This window comes from Sus scrofa, chromosome 13, assembly GCF_000003025.6.
Source record: "Sus scrofa isolate TJ Tabasco breed Duroc chromosome 13, Sscrofa11.1, whole genome shotgun sequence".
NCBI classification, from domain to species: domain Eukaryota; kingdom Metazoa; phylum Chordata; class Mammalia; order Artiodactyla; family Suidae; genus Sus; species Sus scrofa.
In genome coordinates, this window is record NC_010455.5 from 15,296,457 (window position 1) to 15,311,975 (window position 15,519).

A 15,519-nucleotide genomic window follows, 5' to 3' on the forward strand; every position below is an offset into this window, starting at 1 on the left:
GACTTTGATTCCCATACTTTTATTTTGATTCAAAAAACCCCCAAACTTTCAAGAAGATAAGTGTTGGTAAGAATGTGGAGAAAAGGGAACCCTTGGGTGTTGTTGGTGGGAAGGTAAATTGGTGCAGCCACTGTGGAAAAGAGTATGGAAATGATAAATAGAACTAACATATGGTCCAGCAATTCCACTGCTGGGTATATATCCAAAGAAAAATGAAAACAGGATATTGAAGAGATATATTATGGCAGCAACATTCACAATAACTGAGATATGGGAACAACCTAAGTGTTCATCAACCCTTAGGATTAAAAAAGAGGTGGTATATACACATACATGGAATATTATTCAGCCACAAGAAAGAAGGAAATCCTGCCATTGGTGACAACGTGAATGGACCTAGAGGGTGCTATGCTAAGTGAGATAAGTCAGACAGAGGAAGACAAACACTGCATGCTATCACTTATACGTGGAATCTAAAAGAGCTGAAATTGTAAAAACAGAGAGTGGAATGGTGGTTACCAGAGCCGAAAGCATTGGTTTAAGGGTACAAACTTGCAACTAGTAGATAAATAAGTCCTAGAGATCTAATGCACTGCATAGAGACTGTAGTCAACAATGTTCTATTATAAACTTCCATGTTGCTAAAAGACTAGATCTTAATTGTTCTCACAGCCTAAAAAAAAAAATTATGTGACATGACAGAAGTGTTACATTACAGTGGTAATCATAGTGCAATATATAAATGTATCAAATCAACATGCTATATACCCTAAATTGACACAATGTTATATGTCCATTATATCTCAATTAAAAAAAGCTTTATTTTTCACATAATATAAAATTTGTGTATTTATATATTTCTGTGTTTATTTTTGTCTTTTTAGGGCTCCACCCACAGTATATGGTAGTTCCTAGGCTAGGGGTTGAATCGGAGGTGTAGCTGCCAGCAACAACGCAGCAACGCAGACTCTGAGCCGCATATGTGACCTACACCACAATTGCCTACATCACGGCAATGCTGGGTTCTTAACCTACTGAGTAAGGCCAGGAATTGCACCCGCATCCTCATGGATATTAGTCAAGTTCCTTACTGCTGAGCCATGACAGGAACTCCTAAATATAAAATTTGGTGTTACAATTTCAGAAATCCATATTGTGACTTTGAACAATGATAGATGATCTTCTTAAGACATGATGTCTCAAAAATTAGTCTGATGGTGAATTCTAGAATCTTATGATTTAAAGACACTCTGCTGAAGCCCAAACTATTGGGCTGGAAAATCAGCCCACAGCCTCTTCTTAAAAGTACAGGGAAGACAGATTCTGCTGAAATATTTAGGAAAAGAACTTTTCTAGATTATGAACCTTATGTAGTTAACCGAGAGTTAAGAAAGTTTCTTTCACATTTTAAACATATAATATTAAAGGAATCTAATCTTTCCATGGAAAGTTAGTGTTGCCACTATAATTGGTAATCATTTATATACCCTAAAGTGAATCCATTAGAATCATTGAATTGAATGGGAAGGAAGCCAGGGACCTTATTGCACAATCAGGAAAGTGAGCATCGCAGAAGTCACGTGGTCCTTCAGTGGTAATGTCATTCCTGTGACTTCTCCTTGAGGACACATAATGAAGATTTGGTTTACCTTCTAGCTCCTCCTTGATGGTTCTCCCTTCATCCAAGTTGAAAAATGGAGCTGCTTCTCTCACACGTGCTGTCTGGTCTGATCCCATTAACTTCAGTGGGGCAGGAGAGACTTGGGGGCCTGAGGGCTGGTCCCAGCCCTGCCTCCTCTGTGGGCAGGTCCACAGGGAAGCAGAACAGAGCTGGCAGTACACAGCCATAGTCATAATGCTAGGCTTAATTTCCAGAGATTCAGGAAAGCTGTGGAAGTCAGCAAAGGCCAGCCTGGAATCACACAGGGAGTGCAGAGCAGTGATGTGACTGCAGGGGTGGGGAATACTATATTGATCAATCGATTACTTTCCAAGGATGCTAATCACTCTCACATCTTCATGCCTCTGTTATCCTGGTCTCTCTGCCTGAAGCATTTACAAGCTTCTGAAGAAATGAAATCTTGTCATTTGACTCTTAATTTGAATGAATTTTCAGAGTGTATCATTACACCCCACAAGTAACCAAAAACAGCCGCTATTATAGTCAATGACACATGAGGGTTTAGGTAAAAGTAGCAGATGGAGGTCATGGTTCAGCTGATGGAAAGATTAAGGATAGCATCTTAGTCTTTACCTCATGGTCACAAAATGGTTGCTCCAGCTTCTGTGTAGCATATCTTCATTTAGAGAGAAAGACGAGTGATGAGGAAGGTACAAACCTTATCTTTCCCCTTTGTCACAGAAGCAAAGGGTTTCCTAGAACCCACCACCACCCCCTGTCCACAGCAGAATTACGGATCATGTCCCACTGGTCATCTCTGGTGGGAAGAAATACTGAGAAAGTGAGTGTGTGGCTTTTCTAGCATCTAGGTTAGAAATAGGCAAAAGAATGATGAGAATGGTTTGGGTGAGCTCATCTACTATGAGCTTGTAGCATTTTACAAGTCCAGTTTTCTGGTAGCAGCAATGTGATCAAGTTGTGTTTTTTGTTTTTTGGTTTTTTGTTTTTGTCTTTTCTAGGGCCGCTCCCACGGCATATGGAATTCCCAGGCTAGGGGTCGAATAGGAGCTGTTGCCACCAGCCTACACCAGAGTTCCCAGGCTAGGGGTTGAATAGGAGCTGTAGCCACCAGCCTATACCAGAGTGACAGCAACGCGGGATCCGAGCTGCCTATGCGACCTACACCACAGCTCATGGCAGCGCTGGATCCCCAACCCACCGAGCAAGGCCAGGGATCGAACCCGTAACCTCATGGTTCCTAGTCAGGTTCATTTACCACTGTGCCATGACGGCAACTCCTTTTTGTGTGTGTGTGATCAAGTCTTTAATAGGATGGAGGATCTTTTTTAAGAATAACCAACTCACACATGACCTCATTTATCAACTTGGGTGTTTGTTTACCAGTTTTGTTTCAAACAGATAATGTGTCTTATTTTCTGCTTATTGAATGGATGCCTTACATGTACTCTACAAAGCACTTCACACCAATTATCATATTTCACCCTCACAGGAATTCTGTGACATAAACATGATTAGTCTGGGTTCATAGAAGAGAAAGTGGGTGACTTGGACCAGGAGAAACAACTAGTACAAACTGAGACTAAGATCCAGATGTGCTGACTTTAGTGTCCATATTATTATATTTGCTAAGGAGACATTGCTTTAAAAGAAATAAACTAATTTCGGTTCAGATAGAGTCTAAGATGTGTGAGATTTTGGAACTGTAGACACTGAAGAAATAATTTGTTGAGAGGACTGTAAAGTGTATGACAACATGACATCTCTTTTTCTTTCCTCTTTTTAGAGAACCTCATCCAGCAAGTCATCTGGTGTTCCTTCCTATAGCAGATGGTCAAGTTTCCAGCCACATCAGGTAAGATGCACTTTTAAAGAACTTTGATACCCTCATTTCCCTTGAGGTCTGCTCAGACTTTCTATTGTGTTGTCTCTGGGCAAATGTGGAGTGTGCCAGGCTGCTGTCTATTCTCACCTTGCAGGTGTGCCCCCCCCACCCCCTTGACAAACGGCTGTGCTGGTCTTCTCTTTCTTTGGCTTCAAGTTTTGGGTCAGGGCTGTGACAAGGGGACAGCAACAGAAAAATCCTGAAGTTCCACCTTCAAAGCCCTCCTTGGTGGATAGCTGATGAGATCACCTCAGCAACAATTGGAAGTGAATTAAGCCTTTTTTTTTTCTCCTTCAACTCAAGATGATCCCTTCTGCCTTTTTATTCCAGAAATGGCATATGCTCCCTGATGTGTGTGCATGTGTATGGACACAGGGCTCTGAGTGTGTATTCGATATATTAGCAAATGCATTGATATTAGATTTTTTCCCCCTAGTTACTCAGGCTGTTACAAAGTCTGTTTAGATCAAGAAAAAATGAGTGTTACTGAACCTCTTCAGGGGCAGTGATGCCAGTAGATGCTGTCACATCCCTGTGTGTAAACAAATGGGACCTTTTCTGTTGGTGAGCAGTTTTTCTGGGTGATGCCCTATGGCTTCATGGGCTTCCTTTTTAAGCAGCTCATGGTAAGAGCACTAGCCTTGGACTCTAAAAGCAGAGCAGGGCTTGCATACCAATAACCTACTGGATATGAGACCAAGGAGAACCAACTTCCCATTTGTCTTTTGCTTTATTGATCAGAATTCTCTCTTAGACTTTTCAGGTTACTTGAGCTGGCTGCAGTGGTTATGAGAGGGGTATGTTATCAATGATTTATATTCCCATGACTTTGCCTCCCCCGCCTCCCCATTTTATTGACTTTCTGTAGAAGTTTAGCATTGGTGATCATTGACGCCAACATCCGCATGACATGAGAAATCTCTTTGTATTTTTCTTTTTGTCTTTTGTTTTCTTTGCAATTACCTATTGACATTTGTCAGACATTTTTAAAATTAATAAGAGAGGGAGTTCCCATCGTGGTGCAGCTGAAATGAATCTGACTAGGAACCATGAGGTTGTAGGTTTGATCCCTGGCCTCACTCAGTGGGTTGGGGATCCGGCGCAGCTGTGAGCTGTGGTGTAGGTCACAAATGCGGCTTGGATCTGGCATTGCTCCGGCTCTGGCATAGGCTTGCAGCTATAGCTCCGATTGTACCCCTAGCCTGGGAACCTTCATATGCCGCAGGTGCAGCCCTAAAAAGACAAAAAGACTAAATAATAAGAAAAAACCTGATTCCTCCATTATGCCATATTTCATTATTGTGCCTATTTTTATATTGAATTGGTTGGTGGAAAGAAAAAAGTTTGAGGTGACAGCTCTGCCCTCATTGGTAGCACTTGTGGATGCTGTGGTTTCCAGTTCCTGTGGAATCACTTTGTGAATCTGAGCTGAGAAAAGTGGTGGCACCAAAAGAGAGGCAGAGGCACCAGTCAAGGGAGGCTGCCTCAGTGTCCAGGTTCCCTTCCTACACAGTGGGCATGATCTGAACATGCACACTGGGTAGGTATCAGTATGTGATTTTTGTCCTTATTTTCCAGAGACTGAGCTGAGCAAGTCAGCACTCGTCTCTGCTCTTTCCCTGAGGATGCAGAGATGTTTTAATCTAGTCTTCACAGTCTAAGAAAGTGGGACCCAGAGATTAAGTACATTGTCCAAGCTTATACAAACTTAGTTGGCCCAGGATTCTGTTTTATTCTCCAGAGCTTATTCCACTTTACAAACCCAATAAGATCTTTTTGGGGAACTTCCCAGTGAGATAACCTAAAGGTGTCCTTTGGTGACTCTGCCAGCTTTTCAAACATTTCACAGGCTGCAACAAAATAAGAAAAGTTAAGACAGGGCAGTTGGAACAGTCCTTAATTCTGGGAATACATCCTTTCGGTTTTCTGCCCTTATAAGGGCCTTATTTTATGAAATCAGGAAACTCTTAGATGGTCTTTGCTTAGCTTTGACTCTCCTAGGAAAATCAAAATGGTGACCTATCCTACACACATTTCTGGATGCTTTTTTTGGAATTCTTCCAGGTCTATGAAATCTAAGGTCAAGCGAGCTACTAGAAATGGGTTTTTATTTTACGCTCTTAGATGTAGAAAGAAAGCTGGTTATGTGAGGAACCTTTTAGTGTTAGCAGTGCCGTTTTGTTTGGGGAATACAACCCAATGGTATTTCCAGATGGTACTCTGATGAAAACTAATACGGATGTCATCTCTTTTGTGCTGAGGGTTCTCTTTAACTCGAAGTAGAAGGAGTGATACACTTTTCTCTGTTTCATACATTTCCTCGGTGATTGTCCATTTTGCTTGTTATCTGCTCATTTGCTGTCACATCTACTTCACACCTTCCCCTTGGCACCTACTCTCCCAGGCTCCCTGCTAACTGACTCCTACATAAGATCTCCCAGTGGGAGGCACTGTTGGCAGATGGGAGAGAGATAGAAAGGGAAAAGCTAGGATCTATTTCTCTCTTTTTGCTCTGAGTGGAAAGCTCCATGTCTGAGCCCTTGTGTGGTCCTAGCTCCCATAAGACAGCTTTGCTTCTGGCCTCTGGGTACAATCCCACTTGCCTCCTAGCACTAGGGGAAGTAGCAGGTCCCTCAACCTTCTCCTGTTCTGTTTTGTTTTCATTCTACCAATACCTTTATAACGACTGTCCTGTATTCAATTCCTTCTATTGGACTGCCCGGCTTGAACTCTAGTTTTCCTAACAGTTTTTCCGACTGTTTTCTGACTGATACACCACCCATGGTATAATGCACTTCATTCTTTTTTTCCTATAACAGTGGTGTTTAATTTTAGAAATATTATGTGAATATTTACAGGATCACCAGCCTTGCAGCTGCCGAAAACTCTGAGATTTATTCTCTCGAGCTGGCCTGGTGGGTGGTAATCCTTTTACACCTCTATTCCACTCAGAATAATTATTTCTCTTCTTTGTTACTCACGCTCTAATCCTTTCCTTTTAAATGTGTGTTTATTACAAAAAAGCTTTGTCTTTTGTGTTTGCAATAAAATAGGCTTATTGGCTTCAGTCTTTGAAAGTACCTACACAAATTCTCAGCCTGAGGTGGAAAATGCAATTGCAATTTACTCCTAGATTCCAGCTTTGTGTCTTTCTCTGATTCCTTTTTTTCCATTTTATTGGAGAATAGTTGACTTACAATGCTGTGTTAGTTTCAGGTATATAGCAAAGTAAATCAGTTATACATATAAATATATCCATTCTTTTTTCCTGTATAGGTTATTACAAACAACTGAGTAGATTTTCCTGTGCTGTACAGTAGGTGCTCATTAATCATCTATTTTATACAGCAGTTTGTATGTGTTATTCCCATCCTCCCAATTCCTCCCTCTCCCAGTGGTTTCACCTAATCTTGGATTTTTGGCATCAGCAGAACATTTAGTAAAAGAATTGTGTCATGAACTCATATTTACTAAGAACGTAAGCAGATCATTTCCTATTTGTTTTCAGAATATTATTTGTAAACCTGATATAGACACAACCCAGATACAGGAATGAGTGAATCGGTACACAGGCAAATACCCACTCATTTGAAAATTTATATCATCTTTTTTCATAATAATTATCATCATACCTAACATTTATTAACCATTTACTATGTGGTATCTGCTTATTTCTTTACATGCACTGTCCCATTAATCCTTTCAATATCTCTAGGACAAGGATGCACTATTTTCCAAAGAATATTTAATTAACTTATCCAATAATACAGGTTACTGTAGTCAGATTTCAGCACACTAGTCTTTTAACCAGTGGGCAATATTATCACCAATTTTCTTAGACTAATTTAAGGCCACTGAAAAGCATTTTAACAAATAGTCCTGCTCTGAGCTGACCAGAACACAACTTTTTGGCCAGGTATTATTTCTACTCTGAAATGATAATTGCATGGTTAAGTTTTTTGTTGAAACAGGGTCATATTTATATCCACTATTGCATGTATGCGACTTCTCAAGCATAGACTTTATTTATTAATAATATGTTTTAGTTAAAAATGCACCATTTTGTGTTTTATTTGGAATAATTTGAAAGCATATTTGTAAGAACTTCTCCCATCATTTTGCAGTTTGTAAGGAACACACATAAAGTTTATATGCTTTGCAAATATCTACAAAATAAAAGTCATTATGAATTACACTTTGAATAAAGGAAACAGACAAATGAGGATGGTGTCTGTCTAAGATCTTCAAATCCAAAATGATAAACTAAAATTGTGATAACTTTCTAAAGATATGTTGTGTACTTCTCTTTAGAAAAGTCTCATACCTCCCATTGCATTTTCTCTCTCATATCCAGAAAGTTTCCTGTAAGTATTAAATAGCTATCCTTTAATAGTTTAGAAATGGAATGTTTTTCCTTTGGATAATTGGCATGAATCCAAGCCTTGTGTCTTAAAAACCTTTGGTATAAAGTTTTAGTCAATAATGATCAATTGATCGATTGATGATTCTTTAGCTCTTTAGTAAACTTTGTTTTTAGAGTTGTCCTTAGTAGGTGAGAGCCTTACATATATCTCTGTAATTGGAAAAATCAATGAATTAAAAAATATAAATGTATAATATATTAAGGAATAATAGTTGACTCGAGAATTTAACTGGATATTCCAGTGTCATCCTTTTCTAGTGGCAGATAGAACTGACAGCCTTTAAGGACCAGAGCAGAGGAGTGGATTATCTGGAAGGACAATGTTATGCAAGGGAGGCATTTCATTGTTTTACTATGTTTGTGTAGAATGAGAAAGAAGGGGAGTGCAGTCGACTGATAAATAGCTACAGTGAATGCTTTTCCTGAATTTTTGTAGGTGTTTTCTTCATAGATGTGTAGGGAGCTTCATGTACTCAGCACGTAGTAGGAGCTCTTGAAGTATTTGCTATATGAATGAATGAATACATTGTGTGACATAATGGCATGCACAGAATAGAGAAGGGGGACCTCAAATCCATAGTTACTTTCTTTACTTCCAATCATTTGTTTCTACCTGGATTGTCTGTGGTATTTCATCTCACCTCTGATGTTAGTTCTTGTCACAAGCTGTATGGTGGGGTTGGAGGCTGCCAGAGGCCAGGAGAACCCACCCTGCAATAACTGGTCAGGCCGATGTGCATTGATATTATCCTCATGATGGGTGAAGGACGAGGGGTTCCAAATAAGACGGTGCTGTTTGTTGGGAGGGGCTCACAGTGAGAGGTGGGCTTGGGTTGGGTGGTTTTGGTGAGAGTGAGGAATTGGAGTTTATTCTAGAATGAGTACCGGGGTAATTCTATGATTGGGTATGTTAAGAGTTTTATCCAGAAGGTGGAGGAAATGCAGCCAAGTTAAAGACGAAAGTGGTAAGAAACAATAGTCACTCTTGTTACCTGGGTGACCAAAATGTTTACTCATTTCTGTGATTTGGACAGTGGTCTTGTTTTTTTCTGTGCTTGGATATAATTATGGAGTGATCTTGTTTTTGTCTTATTCAATAATATTTTTGAGGGATCCTTGTCTAATCTGAGTTGAGTGTATTGTTTTGGCCACATAGGAAACTCTTTGACTTAGGGACTAATGCCAGGCTATGGACTTTAGATAGCTATGTTTTGTACACCTACAAACACACCCACACTTATACTCCACACCCATATATACACACTCACCTATGCACACCGATACCTATATATACACACATACCCACACACTCACACCCATATATGTACAAACACCCACAACCCACAGACATTCACACACACATCTATACCCATATATACACATACCTCCAAATCTCACACCCACACCCACCCATCCATACTCACACACACCAACACACACAGTTTATATGATTGTGTGTGTAAAATGGAAGTCTTGTACTACCTTCTCCAATCCTTTCTTTAATTCTGATTCTTACACTCATATATTTGACAATTTGACCAAAATAGCAAAGTGGTGACTATCTTAACTAGAGTTGACATCCAAGTGACATCCTAGCATTTTAAATCTAGAAATCAGGAAAGATCTGCAGTATCAATTCTTATGCATTTGCAAACTGTCGTGTCCATTTACAGTTTTTTTTTAAAGGATAAGGAAAAAATCTGTGGAAAAGAAAACCTGACATGATATGAGCCCTTACAAATTTGGACCTGCATTACAAATGTACGAAATTAGGGTCTGATTAAAGCAAATGTCTGAGTCATGATAGCTTGTCTCCCAAGATTGTGCCCATACCTTCTTGTCCCCACACCTCTGTGTTCCTTCCTCTCTCGAGCTCAGCTGGTCCTCTGACTCACATCTGACCAGTGGAGTGCAATGTCCTGAAGAAGCATTATGGGGCTTTCAAGCCTAGGTTCAAAGAAACCATGCAGTTTGGGTATTGAGCTTTTGAAATGCTTGCTCTGTAAAAAGCTATCTGCTATGTAAAAGCCAAACTGTCCCGAGATGCCATGCTGAGCGGAAGCCTCACTTGTCTTGTGAAGAGCCTGCATGGAAAGACAAAGAAGGCCAGCCAGTTCCCAGTTTCCCAGTATCCCAATGGAAGTGTTGGACCCGTGAGAAAAGATGCCTTCGTATGGTTAATGACTGCAAGTAAAACCACCCAACTGAGACACTAGCTGGTGATTTGCTGTGCAGGGATAAAGCAATCACTCATCTTAAAATAAACATTACTATTATCTGTAGCAATGGTGAGGAAAGTGTTGGCAGTTAAAAGATCTTCTAGGCTGGTTTGAATGAATTGTTAATATTCATTTGCATTAATCATGCCTCTGAGGTGAAAATAAATACTACTTAGTGCTTGAAAAAGTTAGACATTTCATCCTACAATCTTCTTTTCATTATTCATTTGCTGAACAAATATTTCCAGACTGATCAATGCCATTTTAATTCCCATTCAGCATTTAGCTCAGGTTCTAGGATTTAAGGCCCCAGAGATCACTAGCTGTACTTTTTTTGCAGTGTTGTCCCAAGGAGGTGGTTGGGGTATAATGGAGATAGTAATCCTAACCAAATACTCCATTTGCTTCCCTGGATTGCTCTTTGCCTCTTCAGTCAGATGATACTATACATGACAGATTTCAGCCAATGAAATGTTAGTGGAAATCGCATGTCACCAAAGCCCTGTGTGATTGTCCAGTCTCCATGTGTTCCAGATGGTGCAGGTATAAGATAGCAGTGTCTCCACTGCCTGGATCCCTCAGGTGAGTGAGAGGAGCATTGCTTCTTGTTAATCCTTGACAGACAGTAGTACAAGCCGGGAACAAACTTTGATTTTTCTTAAGCCACTGAGATTTGGGGTTAATTTGTATCAGTAGTACAGTCTAATCTCCTGTGACAATACGAGAGGCTTTAGAGTCCCATAAGCTCCATCACATCAATCCCAAGCCATTTGAAATCAACTTGAGATCTAAATAAAAATAATGTGACTTCTGTATAAACAGAGCTTCAAGACAGAATTTCTGATTCTTTCTCCAATTAGATTTATATCCCCAAGTCCCTCAATATAGAAATTCTGGCAACAGCCCTGTTTATTTACTTGGGTAATTTGAGGACACTTGACACTCACATCATTCTCAAATCAAGTTGTTTTCCTTTTTATTTTTGAATTTTATGGCAAGCTGTTAATAAAATAATTTACTAGAGGATATAAAATATTTATTCAACCTGTGTAATATCAACAAAAACATCTAAGGGTTTTTCTTTTTTACTTTGAAAAATGGTTATGAAATTTCCAAATATGAATGAAAGCAGAGAGAACAGTGTAATGAACTCCTACCCTCCCACCCACCTGCAATGATTATCAACATATGGGCAGTTTCTCAAATAGAAGTTTTGGCTACGTAAAATTTTATTTGGTTTTGATTATCCTTTCAAAGATGAAATACTAACTACTTTTTTCCTCCAGCATCCAAAAACAGATCTGAATTTTCTGTGACCACATGTGCTTTGCAGTCGTGTTGGTATCTTCCTCATTTATTGCCAACTCTGCTCTATTGGCATAACTTCAGATACATTGCTAGAATGGCTTATTTATACGGTGAACTTTTCTCCTAGTGTGACCAGAAGAGTCACAGTTTACACCTGTTGTCTCGGGGTAATTATTGGTAGCACCTACTTTCACTCTCATTCATAATTTATGGATAGCAAATTATATAGTCACCCTCATTAGTAAATAGATGTGCCCATTCCTCTGTCTAGTTGATCCTGTTTTTGCTTTTTTCTATCTCCCAGAGTTGGATTCTGTGTTTTGCCCTGCAAAACTTGGATGGGTCTAAATCAGTTGTAATCAGTGGAGCTTGATCCCAACATCTGTTGCTACCTGCAACATCTTCAGTGTTTGAAATGCCTTTGGTGTCCACAATGGCTCACCAAGGACCAGCCACATAATTCCTGGGGTCCAGTGCTATACGTTAAAAGATTATTGAGAATTTCAAGATGGTGACAGCAAAGCATTAAACCAAGTATGCAACCTTTCTAAGTACAGAGCCCTGGGCAACGGCAGAGGTGGCACACCTGTGAAGCCAGCCCTGGGCCCACCACGCCTTCCCATTCTCCACCTTTACCTAAGTTCCCCTGCTGACCAATTCTGGGATTGCATTCCTGCACCAAGCCTCTGCTGTAGTCTATGTGGTTAACTTATTCTCAGTTCTTCTTAATGGTTCTGAATGCTCATTTATCTGGCTCTTGTTACCATTGAATGAGTACTTGCTATCACTGATGAACCAGAATTCCAACACAAATATGTTTGATTTCAAAGCAAGTGATTATAACCTTCTGCTGTTCTGACTCTTAGCCCTCATGTGTCCTAGCAAACTCTTGGCAGGGTTCCCACTCTGATCCAGGATTCCAAGGAATGGAACTTAGTCATTTGTGAACAGATGTCCAAGAACCACAGTGCACTTTTGCTTCTCTCTGTGTTCCCATCGTTCACCTGGAACTTCTCCCTAACTTGTGCACTGCCGCAACTGTATCTTTTCACTGCCTGCACCCCCTCTCCCTAATTGTTTTATTTACCAAAACTAGCCCAAGATTGAACTCTGAGGATCTCCTGGGCTAACCTCTGGGTCTAGCTTAGTTTCATCCACTCTGAAACTTACTTCCCTGTCTCATGGGTTTCACTGTGGCTTGAGTCTGGGTTGGTTTCTCCCATGAATGTTTGGACTTAACTGGAATATACAGAGTTTTGGGGGCAAAATGCACAATCATACCTGTCATGTTCCCCACCCCCCTCAAAAAAATCAACTATTTTCATTCTGTAGAATTAACTTCTATTTTTCTGATGATCTCCAGTGGTACTAAAGTTTTTATGGAACCAAGTTTAATCTGTTCTAAGGGATGACACTAAGAAAAAAGAAACCTTGCACACCATTGTTGGGAATATAAAGTGGTGTAGCCATTATGGAAAAAGAGTATGAAGTTTCTTCCAAAAATTAAAAGAACTGCCATATAATCCAGAAACTCCATTTCTGAGTATTTATCCAAAGGATACACAATTCCTGAATCAGAAAGATATCTACACCCCCATGTTCATTGTAGCATTATTTATAATAGCCAAGGCATTGAAAAAACCTGTCCATTGATGGATGAATAGATAAAGATGTGTTATATATCTACAATAAAATATTATGAAGCCCCCAAAAGGAGGAGATCCTATCATGTGCATCAACATAGATGGATCTTGCGAACATTACACTGCTGGAAAAGAAAAAAAAAGGAGAGAGAGATGGAAGTGAGGTTGTTGCATGATGGGCATTTTCTTAAAGATCTCAAGATTTGTTTCAGCTCTAAAATGAACAATCCTAGTAAATGCTCTCAGGAAAAAGAAAAACTGGGGGAAATAAAGAGGATGGGAGTAGAAAATAATTTAAATAGTGTCAGTGATTCCCATTTGACTTTCTCTTTAGTAAACGTAAACCCTGGAGAGTTAACACCAAGTGTCTCAGTCATCATAAGTCCTCAAGAAGTGACCACCTTGGGAGTTCCCGTCGTGGCGCAGTGGTTAACGAATCCGACTAGGAACCATGAGGTTGCGGGTTTGGTCCCTGCCCTTCCTCAGTGGGTTAATGATCCGGCGTTGCCGTGAGCTGTGGTGTAGGTTGCAGACGCGGCTCGGATTCCACGTTGCTGTGGCTCTGGCGTAGGCCAGTGGCTACAGTTCTGATTCGACCCCTAGCCTGGGAACCTCCATATGCCATGGGAGCAGCCCAAAGAAATAGCAAAAAAAGACAAAAAAAAAAAAAAAAAAAAAAAGGTGACCATCTTGCTGTCCTGTGTGTGATTTTACTGTTCAAATATGCACAATTTTTGTATAATGTGGCTCATAAATATAAGCTAAGGTTCACTGAAAACTCAAAGTAACAGAGAAATCTCTGGAAAAAAAGAGAAGGTGTTGAACATATTGTGAAATATATATTGATATTCAATGTGATGCCTTCCTTAGAGATTTTCAAGTGTGGTTTTGATGACATTCCAGTTTGCTTTCTACTTTGTGTGGAACTCAACCTCTTATAAGCTCTCACTCATTTCAATATAAACATTACATCTATCCAGTTAAAAGAATCCTCTTGGACTAAAACTCATGAGTTCTCTGAAGACAACTGCTATTGGAGAGAGTAGTTACTGACAGAAATGTGCTCTTTTTAGGAACCAAATATTCACCTATTTTTTTTTTTAAGGAGTAAGCTCAGATTTCTTCTTGATTGTTTTTTGTTAAAGCAAATAGTGAGATTTTTTTTACAGTTTTTAAGATGCATTATTAATACTGAAATAAAAAATGAGGCTTTAAAATAGGGATCCTCTGAGACACTTTCTATATTATTTGTGTTTATTCCATAAATAGAGATTCTGAAGCATGTTACTCAATCAGTAGAGCATGGGGCTATTGTTGGAGCATTAGTGGCCATGATAGTAGATACTTTATGAATAAATGTTTTCCTGTGGGAAGAAGTCATGAGCTGAAGAAGAGATGACTGTTGTTGATTTAAAAAATATGCACAACCTAAAGGTTGAGAGTTAAGTCAAAATGAGCACTAGTGTCTGAGAGGCAGCTTTTCAGATAGCTTTGAAATACCACTCCAAAGATGTAGGGAAGAATTCCAGATTATCTCTGATTTTGGTGAAGGGGGAGGTACATGCAACCAAGCATACGTTTTGCAAAAGGTTGCTGCTGGTCTCGTGAGGGTTACTTCTAGTCACAAGGAGCAGATGTCACCATGAAGGATTTTAGTGCTTTTCTAGGTATGAAGAGATGTAAGAATTGGGCTCATAAAACCTTCTCCTGAAAATACCTAATTTTCTGAAGATCTGCCAGTTTTCCCAGAGGATAGAGTGCCTCACTCCTGACCTCTACCCTGAGCTCCTTTCAGGGGTTATTGAGGGTCAGAGCTGCAGTGGCTCATGATTCAATCTGTATGGAGGCAGATGGCAAGTGCCAATCTCCAGTTCACACTCTGTTCATCTGATATTAACACCTCCGTGTTAGCTGTGATATAGTCTCACCCAGGGTAGGTGACTTCTTCACTTCTGCCTTAAAGGAAGCATGGATTCATCAGTGGTCAGTGGTACACTTAAGACATTGACGGGGGTGAGAGGGTCTTCAGTGGAATAAATGGAGAGACTTCTTGATGTTTTGGAGACTGTGGAATATGGAGTCAGTTGAGGATCTTACTTCACTGTGGATCCAATCATCAATATAAATGCCCACTGGCCAATTAGGTATGACAGCCTGAAGGAGAGAAGCTGGAGGCTTCTCCTGCTTACATCAGGCAGGGGAACAGCTGGGAAGCAAGACAATAAGAGCCAAGTAGTTGTTCCTAGCAATTAGCGGTTCAGTGGAGATGGACTTGGTGTCTTTATTCTTTAGTTACTGATTGCTTTTGTGGAGAAGCAACAGCAACTTCACTGGCTTTGCTGAACTGCACTGCATTTTATTCCTCTCTCACTACCGCTGCCTCTTAGTGAAGCTTGATATGT

At 40.0% G+C, this 15,519-nt stretch overlaps 1 protein-coding gene across 3 annotated transcripts in view; it reads left to right on the forward strand.

Moving 5' to 3' along the window:
• The window catches only part of RBMS3 (RNA binding motif single stranded interacting protein 3), a 1,489,550-nt gene that overhangs the window by 327,536 nt on the left and 1,146,495 nt on the right, over positions 1 to 15,519 (forward strand). For all 3 annotated transcript variants that reach the window (XM_021069971.1, XM_021069970.1, XM_021069972.1), the window contains exon 3: positions 3,426 to 3,494. In XM_021069971.1, coding sequence (XP_020925630.1) covers positions 3,426 to 3,494 — 69 coding nt within the window. The remainder of the gene's footprint in view (positions 1 to 3,425; positions 3,495 to 15,519) is intronic.